The sequence below is a fragment of the Cherax quadricarinatus genome, unplaced genomic scaffold (genome assembly GCF_038502225.1).
Source record: "Cherax quadricarinatus isolate ZL_2023a unplaced genomic scaffold, ASM3850222v1 Contig910, whole genome shotgun sequence".
In the NCBI taxonomy this organism is placed as follows: domain Eukaryota; kingdom Metazoa; phylum Arthropoda; class Malacostraca; order Decapoda; family Parastacidae; genus Cherax; species Cherax quadricarinatus.
Window position 1 is genome coordinate 36,395 of NW_027195936.1, and position 21,923 is coordinate 58,317.

At 38.8% G+C, this 21,923-nt stretch overlaps 1 protein-coding gene across 4 annotated transcripts in view; it reads left to right on the top strand.

Moving 5' to 3' along the window:
• The first annotated feature begins 2,097 nt into the window (after positions 1-2,097).
• Positions 2,098-21,923, top strand: part of LOC128687379 (WD repeat-containing protein 73) — a 34,281-nt gene continuing 14,455 nt past the window's right edge. The window contains exons 1-5 of one of the 4 annotated variants that reach the window (XM_070080752.1): positions 2,098-2,369; positions 4,212-4,365; positions 8,694-8,785; positions 17,984-18,111; positions 18,642-18,726. In XM_070080752.1, the coding sequence (XP_069936853.1) occupies positions 4,295-4,365; positions 8,694-8,785; positions 17,984-18,111; positions 18,642-18,726 (376 nt within the window). In that variant the 5' untranslated portion in view covers positions 2,098-2,369; positions 4,212-4,294. The other 3 variants (XM_053774846.2, XM_053774827.2, XM_053774838.2) reach the window with 3 other exon arrangements.

Here is a 21,923-nt window from a genome sequence, read left to right on the forward strand (position 1 = left end):
AAAATTGAAAACCAAGATGGCGAGTGTCTCTACTTTTTTTGATAACATACTTCTTTTAAAAATACAATATAGGGCATCTATTTACCTATAAATTACCGTATTTCCGGAAAATATATACAGTATTTTCCACATATATATGTACACATTTATACAACAGGAGAATATATCTTAATGATAACACTCACCAATTTGACTGGAGGTTAACGTGTCATGTACAGGACCCCCCCCCCTTTTGCCTACATTTATGAAGAATTTACTGGCCAGAAATTAAACATAATTTAGACAGCTTATCTTAGGTTCCTGGAGTTGTCCTGTCCTGTTGCCTGATTCTCAAATTATGCAGGAATGCACATCCATCAATTTCGCCTCCCATTTGAGAGGTGTCAGCCCGATTTTAACCTCTAAAGCACGAAAAATTCTTCCCATTATTCACAACGTGTTATTCAATTCAAACAAAATGGCGACTCTCCTCCCCAGCCGCAGGTTTCCCATTTTCGATAACATACTTCTTTTAAAAATACAATATAGGGCATCTATTTACCTATAAATTACCGTATTTCCGGAAAATATATATAGTATTTTCCACAGTGTGGGTCGCAATCCTGGCGGACAAGACTGAAGGACTCCAATGGAAATAAGAGAGACAGTCCTCGATGACGCATTGACTTTTTTTAGGGTATCCTAGGTAGCTAACCGTCAGGGTTAAAAATCCGAACAAATCTTATCTTTCCACTCGTCCATGGATCGAATCTCGATTCCTCGGCTTTTTAAGTGAGCTGAGACCGTTACCAGTTGAACCACGACCATGTGATTTATTAGGAACTATTTGTTTTCATTCATTTTCCCAATGAGAATTTCTGTCCCCTATAAACCACCAACAAGAATAAACCATTTGCTCTGATGACCCTACAAATCCTGAGAAAAGAAAAGTATTTAATTGGGGGCTTCCTCACTTCAGTGCCTACCTTGCTCGTTACACTGTCAGAAGCTCCATACTTCAGAACACACTGTCGCAGTCAGTGTCTAATGGGAAATTTGGTTACCGTTTCTATTCCTGAAGGAATTTCCTATCCCCAAATTCCCGCCAAACTTTGAGTACTATTCCTTCCCAAGAAACTGGGAAGTAAAGCTCAATAAGGTGTTAACTATGGTGGCGCTCAATAAACCTCAACAAAAGCGAAAGTTGATATTAAGTGGACTTCTGCAACAGCTTTGGTGTGAGGACGTCTCGCTCTCGTTTGAGCATCAGTGACAAATATCTACCCTGTTCTCTATGAAAGGCTTGTCCTTATTTTATTCTGCCTGTTGGGCACATCAAGAAAAGGGCGCCATTTATCACTTCCACTTTAATGCTCGGAGGAAATTTATTGGTCTTGGTGGGAATAAATTACCGAATTTATGCGAGGGTGTAGGTTTCCCACTCTGGGGCTTAAGCAAAGGGAATCTTCCTGACATAATTAGGAACTTTTGTATTCCTGTCTGAATTTGCAAAGTGAGTGCATATTCTTGTTCCTTTCCTCACCAAATTTTGGGCAATACTTCTTTCTTGTACGCAGCGTTGTGTGACCACTATGGGCTTAGCGCTTCCTTGTACAAGCAGGGCTCGATACGGCGAGAGCTTCAGTGACTCCCTACCCAACAAAAGAGAAAAATAGTGGAAATTGAACTCGTGTATTAGACTTCTGCGTCAGCCTTCATCGAGTGTGGACGTCTGTCTCTCGCCTGTGTATCAGTGACAAATTTCCACCGTTCTCTCTGGGACGCTTGTCCTCATCTATTCTGCCCGCCGGGCACTCTACAGGATGGACACCTGTTCATCGGGTTACTTGAGCCAGCTCCATTTTTTTCCGCTCTGTGGATAATTCTTTAACGGTCTTTGGTGGGAAGCTGGTTACTGAACTCAGGTGGGGGTGTGTGTGCGTCCCGCTCTGCTGGGACTTGGCAAGGTGGTCCACCGGATCTAATCGGAAACTTAAAGTTTTATGTCTCTGTTTACAAAGGAACTTTTGTTGGCAACAAATCTCCCCCAACATTGGGAAGGCGGTCTCCATACAGCGTATGTTGTCAGTGGCCCTGATAAACCCAACAAAGAAGAAAAAAAAGATATAAGTTAAGTTTTTTCAGATACACATAAAGTCACATAAATTATCATACATAGCAACATGTGTGTAAATTACCAAAAAAGTCAGACAAAGTGTCTTATTTCCATTGGGGTCCTTGTAATAACTGATAAAAGGAGATATACTAGGAATAAGGTATTTAGCGCTTCTTTTTTTTATATAATAATAATAATAATAGGAATAAGGTAAAGTGAGTTATTTGTAAGTATTAAGTCCTGGAGACGAGGAACTTCTGTGCCGACTGAACAAGTCAGAGAAGAGGAAGAACTCTTGCAATTATCGGCAGAAGAAACCTTTTTTATTTATTTATTAATTTAAACATGATACATAAAGTACAAAGAAATACAGTGGTTAAGTGTAACATGGCAAAGCCCCTAATATGCAGAGCATTATGGGCAGGCTTAAAATTAACTTAAGATTAACTAAGCAATGATATATTCAGTGGTAAACATTATCGTAAACAAATAACAATTAAGCACAAATGAGTATTTCAAAGATAGGTCATATGATTATTTACTGTGTTGCTGAGCATTCAGTACAATGGAGTATTCTGTTAGGTAATGTAATTAAAAATAACAAAGTTTCATTGGGTCACAGGTTAAACATTTATGAGATACAATTATTCAGTATTTATTTAGTTGTGGTTGAGTAAGTGATTTTTAAGAAGATACTTGAATTTATAAACCGACATTGTTTCTTTTATATTCATAGGTAATGAATTCCAGACTTTTGGGCCTTTTATGTGCATTGTTTTTTTACATAGTGTGAGATGGACTCGAGGAACATCAGAGTGATCTGTGCCTTGTGTTATGGTCATGTGTTCTGTTGAGGTTGGCAAGGAGAAGTTTGAGGGGAGGTTTTATATCTGAGTTTAGTGTTCTATGTATGTAGTAGGTACAATAATAAGTATGGATGTTTTGTACAGTGAGTAAATTTAGAGTTTTGAATATTGGTGGAGTGTGCTGCCTGTAGTGCGAATTTGTTATCATTCTAACTGCAGCCTTTTGTTGGGTAATTAATGGTCTGAGATGGTTTATTGTTGTTGAGCCTCATGCACAAATTCCATAGGTGAGATAGGGGTAAATAAGTGAGTGATATAGGGCCAGGAGGGCTGACTGTGGAACATAGTACCGTAACCTCGATAGTATGCCTACGGTCTTGGAAATTTTCTTGGAAATTTGTTGAACATGTTTCAAATTTGAGTCTGTTATCAAGGTGGATTCATAAAAATTTTCCCTATGTGAACTTTGTGATAGGTGATCCGTTTATCATTATGTTAAGAGGGACATCTGTAGCTCTGTTACCAAACTGAATGAAATAGGTTTTGTCAATGTTGAGAGTAAGTTTGTTAGTCCTCATTCAGGTAGACATTTTCTGTAATTCAGTATTCTCAGCAAACTGCACGTAATATGAAGAAGAGTTCTGTCTGACTTATTTGGGTGGGGGGGGGGGGGTTGGGAGGGGAGATTATCCTAGCTAATTTAAGCTATATATGATAATTGTACTTATTTGACTAAATAAACTTACATACCTTTTAAATTACAGGTATCCTCACCTGCTCACCTGTATGTGGTTGCAGGGACAAGGACCCCAATGGAAATGTCACTTCGACTTTTTTTTTTGGATTATCCTTGTTAATTAGCCTGGTGGCTAAAGCTCCCGCTTCACACACGGAGGGCCCGGGTTCGATTCCCGGCGGGTGGAAACATTTCGACACGTTTCCTTACACCTGTTGTCCTGTTCACCTAGCAGCAAATAGGTACCTGGGTGTTAGTCGACTGGTGTGGGTCGCATCCTGGGGGACAAGATTAAGGACCCCAATGGAAATAAGTTAGACAGTCCTCGATGACGCACTGACTTTCTTGGGTTATCCTGGGTGGCTAACCCTCCGGGGTTAAAAATCCGAACGAAATCTTATCTTATCTTAATACAGCTACATAGATTATCATACATAGCAGCATATGTGTAGAGAACCTAGGATAACCCAAAAAAGTCAGACAGTGACTTTTTTTCCATTGGGGTCCTTTTAATACCTTATATTATAATTGTGCTTCTATGTACCTGTGCCTAAATAAAGTTACGTTCTTACAGCTCCTGAAGAACTCGTGCATGTAGTCATCAGAAGTGAACCTATAAGCTGCTGGCATCTCGAAGAAGAGGAACATCAGAAGAGCATGGAGAGGCATGACAGCCTCTCTGATTGTGAGGAATCAGACGATGAATGGTTCTTTGACTCGGTTAGAAGGTAAAGTATATTGTTTGTAAGGAAACATTATACTATTAATATTACTTTGAGAAGCAAAATAATATAATTACAGAATTATATATATTGCCTGAATTTGCTCTTGTACTAGAGCCTTGAGCTCAGTTGCAGAACCTGGTTGCAATCCATGGAGAGGTGGCACGTTTCCATAGACAAATAAGAGATAAGATAAGATTTTGTTGTAATTTTTAACCCTGGAGGGTTAGCCACTGAGGATAACCCAAGAAAGGCAGTGTCATCAAGGGACTGTCTGTCTTATATCCATTAGTGCACTCAAATCTTGTTCCCCCAGGATGCAACCTACACCAGTCAGACACCCAGGACCCCAATGTTAATAAGTCACTCTGTCTGATTTTTTTGGGTTATCCTAGGCTGTCTACACATATGCTGCTATGAATGATAATCTATGTAACTGTATTTGTGTATACCTGAATCAACTTCATTATTTACTTGCTAGGGGAATGGGACAACAGGTGTAAGGAAACACCTAATGTTTCTACCCTTGCTGAGGAATGAGCCATGAACACTCAGCGTGTGAAGTGAGAGCTTTGCCTACCAAGCCACAGGCCACATGTATCAGGCCATGGGCCACCAGCTAATAATAATAATAATAATAATAATAATAATAATAATAATATCTTTATTTCTACAAGTACATGATACAATTTACACAAACACCTTATTCAACGACATACTATATAGAAAGCTCCTGGTTATGCAGAGCATTTTGGGCAACTTAAGTTAATTTTGTTCCCAGGGCATGATCCTCACCAGTCATCTGACACCCAGGTACTTCATGCTAGGTGAACAGTGACAGCAGATGTCTTAAGGAAACATGCCTCAATGTTTCCATTAGTACCGGGGATCAAACCATGGACACTCAGTGTGTGAGCTGAGTGTGCCACCAGTTGAACTATGGGAAAAGTTGCTCTAGTTCACCTAGAAACAATAGGTACCTGGGTGTTAGAAGACTGTTGTAAGTCACATGGGCTGGCTCTCTTCGGTTACTAACCCTTATGGGTTAAGTAAGTAAATTTATTTAGGCACAGGCACATGTAAGTACAGTTATCATACATAGTGTAAATTACCTAGGATAACACAAAAAAGTCAGATAAAAATGACTTATTTCCATTGGGGGTTAATAACTCCTTATTTTTTGGGTTTTCCTAGGTAATTTACATGTATGTTACTACATGTGATAATCTGTGTAACTGTATTTGTGTACCTGTACCTAAATAAACTTACTTAACCTTACAAGATCATACAGGTTTAGCACATGTTTTTGAGGGTAGTAATAATAATTATTCCTCTACATGCAAGTTTTTTTAGTATAATCCTTCTGCTTACTTCTTAAGCTTGGTGTCATAGGGAGGTATTCACATTTGTGTTATAAGCTCAATGTCACATAGAGGTACTGTATTCACAATTGTGTTATTGTATTTAGTCAGTATAGACATACAACACTGTACTTCCATCTTGGAAGGTGGCTTGATGCTGGTAGGATGAGCCCCTGATCTGAAGAATTAGATTTATCCTCCCCTTCATTGAACGAAACTTCCAATTCTTGATGGTGCTGTGTTACCCCTACACACACACATACACATACATACTCTATATGCATACATATATTGATTATACAGTGAACCCAACCTTTTCGTCTTTAATTCATTCCAGAGAGTCTGATGAAATGTGAAATCGGTGAAAACTGAAACCATTTTCCCCATAAGAAATAATGTAAATCCAATTAATCTGTTCCAGTTACCCAAAAGCATTAACAAAAAATAATTTTTTATACATTAATATAGATTTACATACAGAAAAGAATGAGAAATCAAGTAGAAAAAATAATAACATGACACTTACCTTTATTGAAGACTCTCGTTGGTGTATAGAAGATGGGAGGAGGAGAGCTCTTGCAGCTCTACCCTCTACCACAATCACTACCACCATCACAACCACTACCACCCTCTACCACCATCACAACCTCTACCACCATCACAACTGCTACCACCCTCTACCACCATCACAACTGCTACCACCCTCTACCACCATCACAACCACCCTCTACCACCATCACTACCACCCTCTACCACCATCACTACCACCCTCTACCACCATAACCACTACCACCCTCTACCACCATAACCACTACCATCCTCTACCACCATAACCACTACCACCCTCTACCACCATAACCACTACCACCCTCTACCACCATAACCACTACCACCCTCTACCACCATAACCACTACCACCCTCTACCACCATAACCACTACCACCCTCTACCACCATAACCACTACCACCCTCTACCACCATAACCACTACCACCCTCTACCACCATAACCACTACCACCCTCTACCACCATCACAACCACTACCACCCTCTACCACCATCACTAACACCCTCTACCACCATCACAACTACTACCACCCTTTACCACCATCACAACCACTACCACCATCACAACCACTACCACCATCACTACCACCCTCTACTACCATCACAACCACTACCACCATCACTACCACCCTCTACCACCATCACAACCACTACCACCCTCTACCACCATTACTACCACTACCACCCTCTATCACCATCACTACCACCCTCTATCACCATCACTACCACCCTCTACCACCATCACTACCACCCTCTACCACCATCACTACCACCCTCTACCTCCATCACCACAACCCTCTACCACCATCACAACCACTACCACCCTCTACCACCATCACTACCACCCTCTACCTCCATCACCACAACCCTCTACCACCATCACAATCACTACCACCCTTTACCACCACCACTTTCATATTTTTCTACAAACTTTTTCTTTAATTCTATCGTTTTTCTCACCTTCTTTACCAAAGGACTGGCATTAGCAGTTTTGTTTGGGCCCATGGTGGCTTATTTAGCAGTCACACAGAATAAACAAGTACAAGAAACAATGAATTATTATGAAATTATTACTTCTCAACATCTTCGATTGTTTGTGATCTGTTTTGTTAGCACATATACCCCTTTTCCAACATCAGCTTTCTTGATATCTTTTTTATTCACCAGGATGGAACTGATCATTGATGCAGACTTCCCGTACATCCTGGCGAGATCGGCCATGCGTATACCACTTTCGTACTTTACCTGGAGTTTACCTGGAGAGAGTTCCAGGGGTCAACGCCCCCATGGCCCGGTCTGTGACCAGGCCTCCTGGTGGATCGGAGCCTGATCAACCAGGCTGTTACTGCTGGCTGCACGCAATCCAACGTACGAGCCACAGCCCTGCTGTTCTTTCTTGAATTCTATCATGTTTCTCGCCTTCTTTATCAAAGGGCTGGCACTCAGGACTTTCTTTGGCCCTGTGGTGGCTTGGTGGAGTAGTCGCACTCAAGAAACAAGCACAAAAAACAATGGATTATTATGAAATGTTTTGGATGAACGCATGGGATGAGGCTTACTCACCGAGAAACAATGGAAAACTGAGTCACGAAAGCATGGGAATCTTTTTTGTGGGCGCTCGAGTGGCTGAGTCACGCGGACGCATTTGGGACGGACCATTTTCAACTCTACAAAAACCGAGCGGTTGTAGAAAAATGGGACAAAATTTAGTCAAAGAAAGTCATTGAAACCCGAATCCTACGAAAACTGGGGCATACGAAAACTGAGGTTCCACTGTATGCTTCTGAAGACTGCTGTTAAATTTCTACAATGCTTGTGATAAGCAGGTTACTCACTAGTGTACAGGAGTGAGTGTGCACCTCAGTGAAAAAGATCTAGGTTAAGTAAGGGTCTATTTAGGCTTTATACATAATTTTACCATCTGACAATGGTTTAACATAGTATGTTACTTAAAACTGGACCCAATATAATCCTGAGTAATACAGGACATTGAAACAAGACTCCTTATAAGTACCTGCTGCCTGTATTTACCTAGCAGTATGTGAACCTTAATTAATCTTTTTTTCATCTATCTACTGCTCCATTTGTTGTTAACAATTCCTCCTATTCACTTTATGCTCCACTTATATTATTATCAACCTCATATTTATTATCCTCATCCTAATCCCCCATAATTCTATTCCTCATCATCAATCATTATTACTGCCACTCTTTGGCATATTCGCTTTCCCATCCGTATTTATAAGCATTCAAAGCATCCATTTTGTTTTCCAGACATCCTTTACCTACAGTATATACCCATAAAATTTATTCAGGCTGATAGTATTTCATATGTCATCTTATTTAAATGGTTTATTCAGAAATTTAAAATTTTCTGACTTGCACCTATCAACATGTGTATGTTACAGATACGAAGACTTGCTAATATACGATGTACATGGGTTTATTTGCTCTGCAGCCTTCTGTGATGACAGCAGATTGCTTTTGGCAGTTTCTAGAGGTGAGGGGTAAAGGTTTCTTGTGGTCATCCATAACTATTAATAAAAATGAATGTAGACAAGTACAGTAAATGTTTGATATAATGAACCTCTTTATAACAGACTTTGGAAATGTACAGGTAAAAATTCACTGTGTCAATCCTGTTGGTTACAGGATTGTTCAATATTGTCACTATGACAGGAAAGCAATCTCTTCTCTCCACCACAATTATCATTACTGGCCACTTGCTCCCCCTATTAGTTTGTTATATTTAAGGTTTACTGTATCATATATGAAGTACATACAGAAGATAATATGTAGAACATTTTCCTGCATCCATAAGTATAACCTTCAACAGCATATAAAGTCCCATGCCTCAGCATTAGACGACACACCCACAATAAACTCTGGCCCCTGAAAACAAATTAGTGTTCTTTTCTTGAGAACAATCTAGACAAGTACCATGACTTACGAAAAGTATAGAGTAGGTCTTATCTCTGAGAAACAACAAAACGATAGCCATACTCCTCGTGCGTAACTGAATATTTATTAAAAATCTTTGTATATAAAAGGCCTGAGACAAAAAAAGCGTGCAAAGTTCATAAATTACAATCATTTAAAAAAAGCACTGTGTTTAGCTAAGTGTTATTGTATTTGAGCTGTTGAATATGTACATTTAAAATGTAATTTGTTGTTAATAGTTTTAATGTAAAAGTTATACTATATTGAACCTCATGATACTTTTAAGTAACCTAATTCTACCTAATGTTTACCCAGTTACTGTTAAGCTTGCCAGTTATGTTCTTATTTTAATTTTTCTTTCTTGTCTTTTTGTTTATTTTTTACTTTTATATAGATAGTAAGATGCTTCAGTTTATAATTTAACTGTTATATATACTACTTCATAAAACCTTTTATTCCTCCTCACCCTGTTTCTCTCTTTTTTTTTCTTTTCTGTTTTCTTTTCATTATTCTCTTTGTGTTTTGTACACTAGTATTTTTTTTGTTTTGCTCACACACATTCCAGAGTCTGGCCCTAGGTCAGACTCGGGGAGTGGAAAAGCTCTTGGAACTCATCAAATGTACCAAAGGTTTTATATTATTTTTTTTTATTAACACATTGGCCGTTTCCCACCAAGGCAGGGTGGCTCAAAAAAGAAAAACTTTCATCATCATTCACTCCATCACTTGCCAGAGGCATGCTTACACTACAGTTATAAAACTGCAACATTAACACCCCTCCTTCAGAGTGCCGGCACTGTACTTCCCATCTCCAGGAATCACGTCCGGCCTGCCGGTTTTGTTGAATCCCTTCATAAATGTTACCTTGCTTTTTTTAATGTGTTTATTATGCACCCCAAACCAATCCTGTGGGCAGTAATCAAAAGATTACAGAGGTACATTATAGGTCCAGGGACTGGGCCCCAAAGTTTTGATAGCTGAACAAGTGACAAAGGTAATGAACTCCAGGTAGATATGGTCACAATCATGACAAGTTACAAAGGTATTTACAGATTACAGAGGTACATAATGGGTTCAGGGACTGGGAACCAAAGCTTTAATAGTTGAACAAGGTACAAAGGTAATGAACTCACAAGTTACAAAGGTAATGAATCATGTAAGTAAGTAAATTTACTTACTTACGTTTATACATGGCTACAAGTTACCTTGCTTACACTCCAACAGCACGTCAAGTCCTAAAAGCCATTTGTCTCCATTTGCTCCTATCTAACATGCTCATGCACGCTTGTGGGAAGTCCAAGCTCCTCGCACACAAACTCTCCTTTACCTCCTCCCTCCAACCTTTCCTAGGTCGACCCCTACCCTGCCTTCCCTCCATTACAGATTTATACACTCTCGAAGTTATTCTATTTTGTTGCATCTTCTCTACATGTTCAAACCATCTCAATAACACCACCTCCAAGGTATCCTTTTAAATTTGTGAATTTCATTTATTCAACATTTTATTGAGGAATCTGCAAATAGATTTGATTTTCCTCTGACAGTACCTATATTTTTTCAGGCTTGTCACACAAATTAGTAAACAAGTTATTGAATATGAAATACCATGAGCATAGTTTTCCTCCTGTAGCTAGAAAATGGTTAATAAAGATAGGTAATTATAACCCCTATATTGAAAACTAACCATAAGATTTGATTAAAATTGTGCTCAATGAGCTTTTCCACTTAGTAATATCACTTATTTCTGGTCATTTTTTCTCCTGGACATCAGCATTAACTAAATTAAGAATGATACATTACAAAGATACAATTGTTGAAACACTAAATGAACCCAAATCTTAAATAAAACTTGAGTCCTGTATGTGGGAAGTACAGTGCCTGCACTCTAAAGGAGGGGGGTAGGGATACTTGCTGTTTAGAATGGCATCTAAATTGTTGTATCTGCATGCCTCTGGCAAAACAGTGATAGTATGAATGATGGTGTTTCTTTTTTGGGTCACTCAGCCTCGGTGTATGACGGCCAGCATGTTAAAAAGAAAGTAAAGCTTATGTAAATTACATAAAACCAGAAGAGCTCTGTGGCAGACCTACTGATTCCTATGAGCTATGTCATATTCTAACTTAATTTTTTTCATTTAAGTTAGGATCATAAATGGTTGTTCCATCAAAGCCAAAAGCAAATTTACCCAATAAATACCCTAAGATATTTTGCCTTTTCAGTTGCATGCAGTTGTAGTGATGACTAAAATGTCATAATATAGTCAGACAGTGTGTTCCATTAATACAGTGTCTGGATATGGGAGCCATAAGATTCCTGAACACATCCTCTCCTTTCTGATTGAAACACAGTAGAAGTTCTGTACTTTTATTTCAATTCCCTCCCTTTGTAAGCTTCTACATCAGTACTTAAAAGACATTTACCATGTGCTTTTTAATTTTTACCAATAATAACTTACCAGGTTGACCAACCTATACTCTATTTAGTTAAAAAAAATACATACTATAAAATATTCACTGTTCAAATTTTTAGTTCTTTTGACTATTTTTGTGAAAACTGTGGTAACAAACTTGAAATTAACAGCAATACTGTAATGTATTTAGAGTTTTAGTAACCAACACAGTAGGTATAATTTCTTTGTGAGTATTTATATACTGTTCTGGAACAAAAGGGTGTATACAAAAATCATAATACTGTAATGTTGAACTTTCTCAGTTGTAGTAATATTCATTAGTCATATTATGATGGTATTTTCATTATCTGCATTGAAAGAGAGAGGTCCCTGTGGGGTTCCTCCGTGAATACAACAATGTATGAAAGGATATAATTAGTGTCTGTGCTCCTGAAAGGTATTTTTTCTTTATTTTTTTTTTTTTTTTATTATCACACTGGCCGATTCCCACCAAGGCAGGGTGGCCCGAAAAAGAAAAACTTTCACCATCATTCACTCCATCACTGTCTTGCCAGAAGGGTGCTTTACACTACAGTTTTTAAACTGCAACATTAACACCCCTCCTTCAGAGTGCAGGCACTGTACTTCCCATCTCCAGGACTCAAGTCCGGCCTGCCGGTTTCCCTGAATCCCTTCATAAATGTTACTTTGCTCACACTCCAACAGCACGTCAAGTATTAAAAACCATTTGTCTCCATTCACTCCTATCAAACACGCTCATGCATGCCTCCTGGAAGTCCAAGCCCCTCGCACACAAAACCTCCTTTACCCCCTCCCTCCAACCTTTCCTAGGCCGACCCCTACCCCGCCTTCCTTCCACTACAGACTGATACACTCTTGAAGTCATTCTGTTTCGCTCCATTCTCTCTACATGTCCGAACCACCTCAACAACCCTTCCTCAGCCCTCTGGACAACAGTTTTGGTAATCCCGCACCTCCTCCTAACTTCCAAACTACGAATTCTCTGCATTATATTCACACCACACATTGCCCTCAGACATGACATCTCCACTGCCTCCAGCCTTCTCCTCGCTGCAACATTCATCACCCACGCTTCACACCCATATAAGAGCGTTGGTAAAACTATACTCTCATACATTCCCCTCTTTGCCTCCAAGGACAAAGTTCTTTGTCTCCACAGACTCCTAAGTGCACCACTCACTCTTTTTCCCTCATCAATTCTATGATTCACCTCATCTTTCATAGACCCATCGTCTTACTCTTTTTTTTTTTTTTTTTTTAACAAATGGCCCGTCTCCCCGGGGCAGGGTGAAAAAAAAAAAAACCCCCAAAAAGAAAACTTTCATCATCATTCAACACTTTCCCACACTCGAAATTATCACTTTTTTTGAATGCTCAGAATCAACATCTGAAATCACATATAAGATCCCAAAATACCCCCCAAACTGCCAATTTCCCCAAACCCCTCCAAAATCAGGCATTGTATTATTTCAGACTCAGCCCTATAAAAACGGTTTCCCTGAATCCCTTCACAAAATTTACCTTCCCTCCAACAGATCGTGGTTTTATAGTGTCCCCCATTCACTCCTATCAACCCTCCCCCCCTTGCGGGAAGTCCAAGCCCTTACCCACAAAACCTCCTTTACCCCCCCCCACCCTTTAAAGGCCCCCCCCCCTTTTCCCCTATGTTTTTTTTCCTTTATTTCCCGCCCATTTCCTCAAAAGCCAAACCACCTCAACAACCCCTCCCCCTCTACTAATATTTTTATTAACTCCACTTCTCTAATTTCCCCTCGAATTTTCTTAATATTTCCCCCAAAATTCCCCTTAAACAGGACATCTCCCCCTAACCCTCTCTCGCTGCCATTTCAAGCCACCCCATATAAAGGTTTTGGTACTAAAAATTTTTTCCCCTTTCCCCCTTCTTTGCCTCCATAGAAAACGTTTTGACTCCCCTTGCCCCTCCCCCTTTTTCCCTCATAAATTCTATGATTAACCCATCCTTCATAAATCCATCCCCCCCACGTCAACTCCAAGTATCTGAAAACATTCCTTCTTCCATCTCCTCCTCCCCAATTTGATATCAATTTTCTTTATCTAAATCTTTTTGACACCCTCATCCCCTTACTCTTTTCTATTTCCTTTCCCTTTCTACCTTTACAAAAATTCCCAAACTCATCCACTAACCTTTAATTTTTTTTGAATCCCCCTGCCATATCATCCAAAAAAACTTTTAAATTTCCCCATTAAATTTGTTTCCCCCTTTAATCCCCCCCTCTCCCAAACCCCCTAGCTTTTCTTCTTCCCCCATCATAAATATATTAAACAACCATGGTGACATTACACCCCTGTCTGATTTTTTCAAATGTCCCCCTTTTTTCCTACACACCAAACCCGGCCTCACTATCTTCATAAAACTCTTTGGTTTAATAACACCCCTATTCTATATTGCAACATCTGCCACATTGCTCCTCTATCCACTCTATCTATCCTTTTCTAAACCCATAAATCAAAAAAAATTTCCCCTCCTTTTATCTAAATACTGTTCAATAGGGTTTAATGAAACACTTGTCTACCACCCCCTACCTCTAAAAACTTTGTACCCGAATCCTACATTCTGTCTTACCTCTAATTTTTTCAATTATAACCCTCCTCCTTTTCTGGTTACTCAGAAAACTTTTCCTCATAATTTTACAGTTTTTTTTTCCTTTTCCCCTTTATTGGGACTATACATTTCCCCGCCAATCCTAGGTCCTTCCCTCTTTCATACATTTATTAAACAAAAATCCAAACCATAACACTTTCCCCCCGGGATTTTTTTTGGGGTCCATCAGTACCGCTCCTTTTTTCTTGCCCCCATCCCCCCCACACCTTTCCCTTTCCTTCTCCAAAAAGATGGTATCCCCCTGACCAGTGAAAATTACCCTCTGTTTCTTCCTTAACTTTTAAAAATTTCCCAAAAAATTTCTCCATCTCCAAATACCCCCCATCTCCCCACTAAAACCCCCCCTATCTGTTTTTAAAACAAATCCATATTTTTTCCCCTTGGGTTTTCTTAAATTTAACTCCCCCAAATTTTTTTTTATTTTCATTAAATTTTTTCAGTGCCTCCCTCTATCATCTGCTCTCCTTTTACTCTCACCTCTCTTTACCCTTTTTTTTTCTCCCATATTTCTTTCTTATAACACTTCTTTTTAAAAACCCTTTAGCTACCTTTTTTCTTTTTTCACCCCCTTTACTTCATCATTCCACCAATCACTCCTCTTTCCTCCTGCCCACCCTCCTATAACCCAAACCCCCCCACTTCTATTCTGCATTTTAAAAAAAATTTTCCCAACCCCCTTCCCCCATTATCACACTTCCACCTTTCTGAATTAAACATATTAGAACTTCCCCCTCCTTAGTTTATACTTTCCCCCCCCCCTTACTTGTTTTACCTTCCTCTTTTTTCCCCTCTACCTCTTACTCTTGTGCTACAACTAAATTGATCCCATATATCAGTTGCCCCTCTATAAAATTTCATCCTGGGGCCTCCCATCAACCTTTTTTCACCCAAAACATAATCAAAAACTACTTTCATTCTCTACATCATCCTTGTTATTTATTTATCCTTTTTTCCCTAAAATATGTAACTTACAAATTTTTTTCTACATAGCTCAATTAAACCCCATTTTTTACCCCTAAAATTTACCTACCCCTCCAACTTTTTTCCCCCTTTAGCATTGAAATCCCCAACCACCATTCTCCACTGATTCCAAAAACCCACCCTTCCTCAACATTTCCCAAAATTTTCTCTCTCTCCTTCCCTTTTCCAGGTGCATACACTTATAACCCATTTAAATCTTTTTTTTCTCCTAATCCGATTTACATTTTTTGTCCTCTTTTCCTGCCCAAACATCCAACTTTTGCTACTCCTTCTTTAGCTCTAACTCTGTTTAAACCCTGACCTAATCCCATTTATTCCTCTCCCTAAAAATCTCCCCCCCCCTGCTTTGTTTCACTTAAAGCCAGGACATCCTTCTTCTCATTCTAACATCCCCAATATCTCTTTCTTATCATTCACAACATCCCCGCACATTAGACTTCCCCTTTTCAATTTTCTTCTTCTTATTCTTTTTAGTAATCTTTACAGGAAAAGGGGGTTTTACCCCTTGTTCGGCATTTTAGTTGCTTTTACACAGAAATTTTCGGGGAAAATTTTTTTCCACTTCCCCATGGATATAAAGGAAAATTAATAAGACCAGAACTAAAAGATAAAAAAAAAGAAAACTCAGATAGTGTGTATAAATAAATGTGTCATGTAGTGAGTGTGACCAAAGTGTAAGTAAAGTAGAAAGACATCCCTTTAAATTTTGCATTTTTAGAGACGACAAAGACATCAACAATCCCTCATCTTAAAACTCCCCGTTTTACTCACTTGGGGTAGTACCTCCCGGGGGTTGCCTCCAACCTACCCAAATTTTAATTCTTAATTCTTTCAAATCTCACCATACCTTTTCGGGTACCTCAACAGACTTATCCCCTTTTTTACTCTTTTTTATCCTTTTTTTATAAAAAAAGAACTATCTGCTCTCTGCCAACCCCTAGGTACCTTCCCCTCTTCCATACATTTTTAAATAATTGCAAACCACCCCAAAAACTATATCCCACCTCTTTTAACTTTTCTATCTTTACCCCATCAACCCCCGGGCCTTACCCCTTTCTTTTTGCCTACTGCCCCCCAAAACTTACCCCTTGGGGGTTTCCTCACTCCTGATTTATTCTCCTTGCATACAGAAATCCATTTCCCCTATCTTCATCAACTTTCTTTTTAAAATTTTCCCCTCCATTTTCCCCCAATACCTCTAACTCTCCATTTAATCCCCCTCTCCTATTTTTCCCCAGCAAATCCATTTTTCTCTAAACTTTCTTAACTTAATCTCCTCCAAAACTTTTTTTTATTTTCAACAAATTTTTGTCATCTACCCCCCTCTCATTTGCCCCCTTTTACATTTTACCACTCTCTTAACCTCTCTCTTTTTTTCCTTCTTTCCCCCCTTCACACTTTTCCCTTTTTAAAAAAATTTTCTTGTAACTTTTTCTCCTCTACTCTCTTTACATCATCATTCCCCTCGCTCCTCTTCCCTCCTGCCCCCCTTTCCCGTAACCCAAAATTCTCTGAACACTCTAAAATAATTTTTTAAACCACCCCCTCCTCTTACCCCCTTCCCTTCTCTCTTTTCCCATCTATCCTCCAAAACTGTTTATTCTTCCTAACTGCCTCCTCTTTTGTTTATAAAACCCCCTCTCTTCCCCGATGCTTCTATTCTCCCTTTTTCCCCTCTCCTTTTATCTCAGTGTGCTCCGAAAGTGATTGAAAATCTGTGGCCCCTCTATCATGTACATCCAAATCTACTCACAGTCTTTTTTCTCCCAAAACATAATCAACAAACTACTGTCATTTAGCCCCACATCATATCTTGTTCTTATTTATCCCCTTTTTCTTAAAAAAATGTATTACCTATAATAAACCCCCTTTTTAAAAAGTTCAATCAAAAACTCCCCTTATCTTTTTACCCGGGAAAAAACCTACACCCTCTCTAAAAAAATTTCTCTTTTGCATTGGTCCCCTACTTTTCTTCTCGCATCCAACCTTTACTTTAATCCACATAATTCTTGAATTTACACATTCATATTCTCTTTTCTCCTTCCATAACTGATCATTTAACATTACTGCTACCCCTTCCTTAGCTCTAACTCTCTCAGATACTCCAGATTTAATCCCATTTATTTCCCCCCACTGAAACTCTCCTACCCCCTTCAGCTTTGTTTCGCTTAGAGCCAGGACATCCAACTTCTTTTCATTCATAACATCAGCAATCATCTGTTTCTTGTCATCCGCACTACATCCACGCACATTTAAGCAACCCAGTTTTATAAAGTTTTTCTTCTTCTCTTTTTTAGTAAATGTATACAGGAGAAGGGGTTACTAGCCCATTGCTCCCGGCATTTTAGTCGCCTCATACGACACGCATGGCTTACGGAGGAAAGATTCTTTTCCACTTCCCCATGGACAATAGAAGAAATAAAAAGGACAAGAGCTATTTAGAAAAAGGGAGAAAAACCTAGATGTATGTATATATATATATGCATGTGCGTGTCTGTGAAGTGTGACCAAAGTGTAAGTAGGAGTAGCAAGATATCCCTGTTATCTAGCGTGTTTATGAGACAGAAAAAGAAACCAGCAATCCTACCATCATGCAAAACAGTTACAGGTTTTTGTTTCACAGTCATCTGGCAGGATGGTAGTACTTCCCTGGGTGGTTGCTGTCTACCAACCTACTACCTTGTTTGTATATATATTTCAGAACAGCGCCATGAGGTATGGGAGCTGGGTTTTCCAGATAAATTGGTTACAAAGAAAGATGCAGGCCTGGTCAAAAATCGAGACTTCAGTTTACTGGCAGCTGGTTACACTGAAAGTATGACAAAGAAGGTAAGGAATATTTCATGTAAATAGAGAGATACTGTATATTTTTTATGGTAGAAATTAAACATTTTTGGGTAGCCCTAGAATGTTAGATGGGTATGGGGGATATCTCTTATGGATAACCCCTGGAATGTTAGATGGATATGGGGGCTATCTCTTATGGATAACCCTGGAATGTTAGATGGAAAATCCTAAAATGGTAGATGACAAAGCAAGGTCTCCTTTTGTAACTGGATGGTAGGCATGTTTTCACAAGTTGGAAACAGAAGTCTTTCCTAGCCAGGGACAGGAGCTTTCTGTAACAGCAGAAATTTTCCCATAAGTTCAAGAGAACTTATGGGAAAATTATGGAAAAATGAAAGAAATATATTTTCACTCAGTTTTAATGTAACTGTACTTTGTACAAGTATTTGCTAACTCAGTTTGCCAATGACAGTGCTAAATGATACTTTTCTTCTTAATTGAACAATGTCATTGTAAACTTTTCCTGTAGTGTTATTAATATGTAGTTTCCTTCCTTTCTTTTGGCTTTGTAGATGGTGTACGTGGCATCGGGTGTGGTAACCTCAGGAGCAGATGGTGTGCACTTTTATTCCATACCACAGTCTAAGTCAGAATCAGGTAACAAACATTTAAATTATTTTCTGTTTATTAGTGTCTACAGCTTGAAGGAAAATAGGATTCATAAAGTCATAGAACATGATTGCAAAGAAATCATGGAACGAGTGGGATTTGACCCCATGGTGAGCCAGTCCTAAAGCCAGTAGGCCAGTGTGCACTGGCCTGCTAGTTTTAAAACTGACTTACCTTGGGCTCAAACTCCACCCTATCCATGTTTAAAATTGGGTGTTTCCTTTGTATGAAAGACTAGTAATAAAAAATACATTATATTCTTGTATGTTAAGTTTGAATTAACAAGACCCACACATCTGTACTTAAGTACTATTCATTATAATTCACTTTGCAATAATTTTTCCTTTCTCTTATCATTCGGTTATAAATAATTTGATCACTATCACCCAGAGAAAGTAAATTAGCTAATTTAGTAATCTGCATAGTGTAGGTCTTTGTTCAATACGCTCTTGTTAGGGAAGAAGCGCTGTATAGCCCTTGTGGCTTAGCGCTTCTTTTTGATTATAATAATAATAATCTTGTTAGGGAAAATTTTTAATCTACTAAGAAAATTATGTAATTTGCTCAGTTTCATGCTTTACCTTACCAATGGGCCAGATTTGTACACAATTTGGTTAATATTAGATTTCAGTTTTTTTATTACTTTCATCATTAGGCGCACATAAAAGAATATTGTTTGGTTGGCATAGTCTATGATATGAGAGGTATGGCATTATTGTCTGTGACCTTGATTTATCCTCACATGTCATCAAAATGTCCTTGATTATCTTGGCCATCATGGCTACCCTGGAAATATTGATAGTATGTGATGGAAATCACATACTATCACATACTTTGATGGTGTCTACAGTTGCTTTTTGAGAATGTCTTGTGCCTCACTCTTTATGTCCATTAAATAATTGATTTTGGATATTTACATCACCTCATCTTGCTTCCAGTTATAAAACATGGCATCCAGGAGAAGTACTATTTACTCTTGTTGTCAAGAATAAGAACGAATCTGTGATTTCATTGAAGAAAGTGAAAGTTTTAGATATGCTTAGAGGTGGAACATGTGTGATTGAAATTGCCCATGTTTTTTATTTTAATGAACTGACCATTCATGTATTTGAGGTTGTTCAAGTGGTACAGATTTTTAACTGCTGAAGAAGAATCAAAGAGGTCAGTAGAGCTAAATAAGACTGAAATGTTACTGAATGCATGAATTGAGAAAAATGAAGAAAAGGGCCCTGCTTACTGCTCAGATAATAGGGTTTTAATTTGTATCATACTATAAAACTGTTTGAGAAGAAGGAAGGAGAGCCTTCACAATAGTATGTGCTTAATGCTGGTTGATTTGAAAGTTTTAAAAGCTCGGTTGTCTTCCTAACATTACATTTTCCAATGAGAGTATATCAGCCAATCATGTAGATGACTTTGTGCAAGGAAACAAGTAAGTTATGCACTTAGTTTCACAGCATAAAAGGATCATTTCAGCTTGTGTGTGCCATTGCAACAGATTTCCAATACAAACCTATGTTTATTTTTCATGTACGTAGGCCATTATAAGGTAAAGACAGAGCCTACTTACCCATTATTTGGCACTTTAATAAGGATTAGCATGGATGACTGATGCCTGGTTTGTTGAATGGTTGAAACTGCTTCATTCCTGCAGTGATGGTTTACTTGGCCAGATAAACCTTTGTGTTCAAGGTTTTCCTGATTCTTGATAGTTATTTGGAGACATTCTGAGATCTTACAGCCCTGGATCCAAATGTCATTGTGGTTTTACCATCCAATATAACCTCTTTGATATTATTATTATTATTACATTCAAAACCAAAAGCTAAACCCACAAGGGTCATACAGTGCCTCTTTGATATAACCACTGGGTTAAGGAGTTATTATAATGACTCAATAAATGCAGATTAGTGGAAAATTCATTGTAGCAGTGGATGATGGCTTTGAGACAAATTTATGAGAGTTTTGGCACAAATTTAACAGGGTAGTTGCACTTATACTTGCAGAGGTGGCATGCAGGCTGGGGTCATTGATGGCTTGTGGTGAATAATTTCTCCACCTCTCTCTCTTTGATATGCATGAACAATACATAAAGGTACTGTTTTAGGAGGAGGATGAAGAACCAACTGCAGAAGAATTACTAGTGAAACTTAATTCCCAGGAAAGTGAGTAGATAAAAGATGAGGATGCAGAAGTTGCATGAGCAAGTCCATGTTTTTGGTCAAGTTGCAGATATGATAAGTCTGAGCATTGTTGTGGAGCAACTGATGATGGTTTATCTTCAACTCTGCAAAATACTGCATGGTAAAACACACTGGAGATGTATTATAGAATACTTGAGCACTCCAGTACAACTATCAGCTGCTGACAAATATGAAAATGGTATATAATACCGACAGATATACATCCATATCAACACAAGAGCCACAACCATTTACCTCAACTCAGCTTTACCACATCAGTCCCTCTTAACATTCTTCACATTCAAGAAGTAATCATTACCAAACTGTAAGGTAAATTATTTGGTAGTGATTTCTACCTAGCACTATATAATAGTGAAAAAAATTATTGTTGAGAATTTAGAGTTGTCTGGAACTTTTTTTTTTTTAACAAGTAGGCCGTCTCCCACCAAGGCAGGGTGACCCAAAAAGAAAGAAAATCCCGAAAAAGAAAATACTTTCATCATCATTCAACACTTTCACTTCACTCACACATAATCACTGAACATAACTTTATTTATTCTTCATGTTCTTCACCTCATGTAATGTGATTTTACATTTGATGCTGGTTTTTCAGGACTAACCCCTGCAGTATATGAGGGTTTACTGTACGTACTTTAAATTCGCATCATAACCCTTCCAGGGATGGTACCTTGATGCAGGTAAAAGATTCTTGATCCAAGGAATTGGAGCTACCCTACCCTTCCTCAGATCAAACCTGATTTCCTCCCTGGAGTTTACCTGGAGAGGGTTTCGTGGTCAACGTCCCCGTGGCCCGGTCTGAGACCAGGCCTTGTGTTGGATCAGGGTCTGATCAACCAGGCTGTTACTGCTGGCTGCAAGCAAGCTGATGTACAAACCACAGCCCGGCTGTTCAGGTACATACTGACTTTAGGTGCCTGTCCAGTGCCTTCTTGAAGGCAGCCAGGGGTCTATTGGTAATCTCCCTTATGTATGCTGGGAGGC